This window comes from Penaeus monodon, chromosome 10, assembly GCF_015228065.2.
Source record: "Penaeus monodon isolate SGIC_2016 chromosome 10, NSTDA_Pmon_1, whole genome shotgun sequence".
Classification (NCBI taxonomy): domain Eukaryota; kingdom Metazoa; phylum Arthropoda; class Malacostraca; order Decapoda; family Penaeidae; genus Penaeus; species Penaeus monodon.
This window is the reverse complement of record NC_051395.1, coordinates 49533584-49537982: the sequence shown is the minus strand read 5'-3', so window position 1 is coordinate 49537982 and position 4399 is coordinate 49533584. Positions and strand designations below refer to the sequence as shown.

The 4399-nt window shown below is 32.9% G+C and overlaps 1 protein-coding gene across 1 annotated transcript in view; it reads left to right on the top strand.

The window, feature by feature from the left end:
• LOC119578130 (sulfotransferase family cytosolic 1B member 1-like) overlaps positions 1-4158 on the top strand; it is a 5256-nt gene extending 1098 nt beyond the window's left edge. Inside the window, exons 2-10 of the mRNA XM_037925865.1 lie at positions 346-513; positions 759-953; positions 1290-1402; positions 1821-2032; positions 2581-2707; positions 3106-3242; positions 3389-3530; positions 3746-3909; positions 3994-4158. Of these exons, the coding sequence (XP_037781793.1) occupies positions 368-513; positions 759-953; positions 1290-1402; positions 1821-2032; positions 2581-2707; positions 3106-3242; positions 3389-3530; positions 3746-3882 (1209 nt within the window). The 5' untranslated portion in view covers positions 346-367 and the 3' untranslated portion in view covers positions 3883-3909; positions 3994-4158. The remainder of the gene's footprint in view (positions 1-345; positions 514-758; positions 954-1289; positions 1403-1820; positions 2033-2580; positions 2708-3105; positions 3243-3388; positions 3531-3745; positions 3910-3993) is intronic.
• Positions 4159-4399: the final 241 nt, after the last annotated feature.

Genomic DNA, 4399 nt, shown 5'->3' with positions numbered 1-4399 from the left:
TGTGTGTGTGTGTAGTGTGTGTGTGTGATATATATATATATAATATATATATATATATATATATATATATATATATATATATATATATATATATGTATATATATATATATATATATATATATATATATATATATATATATATATATATATATATAAATTTTAGATTTTTAATTTTTTTCTTATCCTAAATGGAAGCACATAGCTTTTTCTGTGCTATTCTCTAGCACATATTCTTGAAATATTCATGTTCCATTTGCAGGTAGTATCATTTAAACATATTCTCTCTGAACAATAACAAAGCTTCCATATTGTCTCCTAACAACTGTTACTTAATGATATTTTCAGAACTGCCTGTTTCACCTTAAAGATGATAAGATTAGTGTCATCAGGTTTGTGTGGCTGTACAAAGTATTTTAAGCACCAGAAAATACTGCCAGTATCCTATTCAAGTCCTGCACACTATCAAAATAAACTTTTTTATGGAGTTAATATCTGGAGGCACTATGGTACGAGGTAAGACTACTGCTTTATCTTATTTGTATATAAATTTAATTTCATTATAACAGATTCCTTCATGTCTCCAAGTGAAAGTGTGAGACTCCACAGTTGCCTATCATTCATTTGAAATTGATGTTATTGTAGAGAATATTTTTGTACTATGTTACTTGTCAAAAAAAAAAAATTAATAAATTTTACTTTTTCTTATACCGTATTATTTGTTTAGAAAGAACATTTCATGACAGTTTCTCTCCCATTAGTAATGGTCAAGATCCAAGCATGAAAAGGTACCGAAATTATAAGAGAATATTTTCAATATCCCTTTTCACTGGAACTTTCATACTTGCTTGGTATTTGAAGAAGTTAAAAGGAGAGAAATTGAGGACACTTCTTGAAGACTTCACTCGTCTTCCTGTTGATGAATCTCTCTTTGGCGCAGAAGTGTCCTTATACAGGTAGGTTTTGGTATAAGATATAGATATTTTTACACACACACACACACACACACACACACACACACACACACACACACACACACACACACACACACACACACACACACACACACACACACACACACACACACACACACACACACACACACACACACACACACACACACACACACACAGAGCATAAGTTTCTTTCTATTATAAAACCAAAGTTGTGAAATATCCCTTGTATAATTTTGGACCCTCAAAACAACTGCATGTGAAGCCACGCTCCAGCCAGGGTGTATCAGATAAGAGCAGATTTCTATAATGAGGTGTTGCATGCCCTCTGTTTCTCAGACACAAAGGCTATGTCTTCCCTGGGCAGCTGGTCATGTCAGGTGTATTTAAGGAACTGCCAGACTTCCAGTTTAGATCCAGTGACATCATTGTTGCTAGCTATCCCAAATGTGGTGAGTCACTTATTTTATCACATGTTTTTGGTATTTATTGATTTCCATTGTTTTTTGTTGTTTTTTATGCATTTGCTTATTATCATTTATGATTACTTATAACTGCTTATGTAACTACAATGTCTAAATATTTATTGCCTCTTTTTTTTATCTATCTCTCTTCTTCTTCTTCTCCTTCTTCTTCTTCTTCTTCTTCTTCTTTTTATTTATTGTTGTTTATTTGATAACCCCAGAAATAGTGCTCAGCTAATTTATGAAGCTATATTCCATTTTACATTAGCAAGGAAAATAATGAGGGGTGATTTTATACTGCACTGTATTATAAAACCCATGATTGATGATCCAGTTTATGTACTATATGGATATGGTACTGATTTACATATAATCCAGAGGATATATTTATAATAGATATTTTCAGGAACGACTTGGATGCAAGAAATTGTGTATATGCTAACTCATAACTTTGAGAAGACTGGTGCAGCAAATGAGGTTTTAGAGACAAGGTTCCCGTATCTGGAGTACCCATATCCAGGCATAAAGTCAGTCGCTGCCAAATCAGGACCTCGGTTGATCAAGACCCACCTGCCCTTGGCTCTGTTACCACATTCATTTGACAATAGTAATGCAAAGGTAATGTTCACTGGGACACCCATCTATGTATAACTTCATGGACAAGCTCTTAACTTCATTTTATTGTGCCCAGCAGCTGTATTGCAAGTGTAAGGGAGGAAGGGAAAGAGAGAGAGGAAGAAGGAAAGATGGAGGGAAAGGGAAGAAAGTGAGGGGGAGGGAAAGATGGAGAGAAAGTGAAGGGGAGGGAAAGTGGGAGAAAAAGAGAGAAAGAGGGATAAAGGGAGATAAAAGAGAGAGGCAAGGAAAAAGGGAGAAAAGAAGAGAGGGAGGGAAAAAGGAAGAGAAAGTGTCTGCAAATACCAATGTGAAAGAGTGGAGGGAAAAGGGAAAGGAGAGAGAGAAAGAAAAAGAGGAGGAAAAAGGGAGAGAAAGGGACAAAGAGGGAAAGGAGAGAAAGAGAGAAAGATAGGTTGAGGAAAAGAGGGAGAGAAAGAAAGGTTAAGAGAAAGAAAAGGTGTGTTTGTGTGCTAAATGTGTGTTTTATTGTGTGAGAGAGAAATAGAGGGTAAGTTGTGGTATCTAATTCTGAATGTTTCGCTTTGCAGCTGATTTACATTACCCGTAATCCTCGTGATGCAGCAGTCTCCTACTTCCACTTCATGAAACTTTTGACTGCATGCAGTTACCAAGGAAGTTTATCTGCATTCTTCAAGATGTTCCTGTCTGATATGGGTAAACTAATGATTTACATTTGCTTTTTATTTTCAACATTTTTTAAAGTTCTTGTTGCTGCTTCTGATATAACGGCTTATTATACTTACTACTATTCATCTCATTCCATTCAGTCAGCAAGCTAGAGTTGTCAAGATCCTCTTTAGAAAAATAAATATTTCTGCCTCATTCAGGCATCTTATGACAGTGCGAGATTTTTCTTGTACTGTACGTTCATTTCCTTTAAATCATTACCGTGAATGATGATAATCAATTATTTTTGTTGCTGTCTTTGTGGCAAGGTTAAATTATTTGTTTCTACTGAAACAGAATGAAAACATGGATAAATAGAAGCCAAAAAAAAGTGAATTTTCTTGCATTTATGATATTCATGTCAAATAATGTTTTTCTGATTACAGTTATGTATAGCCCTTTCTTCGACCATGTTCTGGGTTACTGGAAACAACGAGAGCAGTCAAATATTCTGTTTGTTAAATATGAAGACCTCCTTAAGGACCCAGTAAATATAATTAAGAAAATTGCTGAATTTTTAGAGGTAAATATAAGGCTGTTTTACAGTTGAAACACTAATTTACAATAAATTTCCTTATAATGGATGAAATAACTGTTCATCTTTCTCTCCAAGCCAAGGACAGTTTATGAGATTCATTGATTCTTGTTTTATAACATTCATTTCTAAAGGTGGAAGTGTGTGATGCAGATGTGGAGCACATAGCACACTCAACATCATTTAAGTCTATGTCTGCAAATGCTAGTGTGAATTATGAACATTGGAAGGATCTGGGATTTGCACACAAGGATAAAGGCAAATTCCTAAGGAAAGGTAAACATTAACTATATATTTTTTTCTTTTCTTTTCTTTTCTTTTAATGAGTGGAATTAGATAAAAGCGCTCACTGAATATCAGCTTAGCCTAATTTAGTAATCAGTATAAAATATATATATTGTGTTACTTCATTTATAATAGAGTATATAGAGAAGATACTTTTTAGTTCCCTCCACCCCACCCTTGTGTTATACATTTCTATCTTTTAACAGGTAAAGTAGGTGATTGGCAGAACCACATGACTGAAGCAGAAGTTGCAGCCTTTGAAGAATGGGAAAAGAAACATTTGGCCAACTCTGATCTTACTTTTACATTTACATTACCAGAGGCTGAAATTGATGTAGCTTGATAATAAAAATGCAGGAGTAAATCATAAATATATATATATATATATATATATATATATATATATATAATATATATATATATATATATAATATATATATATATATATATATATATATATATATATAATGTTTTATGTAGTATTATAGATATTTACAAACTGAAGTATTGCATTGCTGAACTAGTATTTTCATGTAAATATTTTTAATATATATATAAACATCATGGTTATGATATACAAAAGACTATATGTATAAAATGAAATATAGAGACTGAGATATACAGTCGTATTAAAATGAAACCTACAACATACAGCAGTTGCTGTAGGGACTTGTCCTTTCTTTTGCCACTTATATTCCACCTTCAGGATAGCCAGATTTCTTAATAGTACAGTTTTCATATTAACTTTACAAAGTGTTCATGTGATGTTTCATTTCAAATATCCATAAATAAAGTAAGTATTGTGCAGCAGAATGTGGTAATATTGCACTGAAATGACTGTTATGAAGATGAAGTTCAAA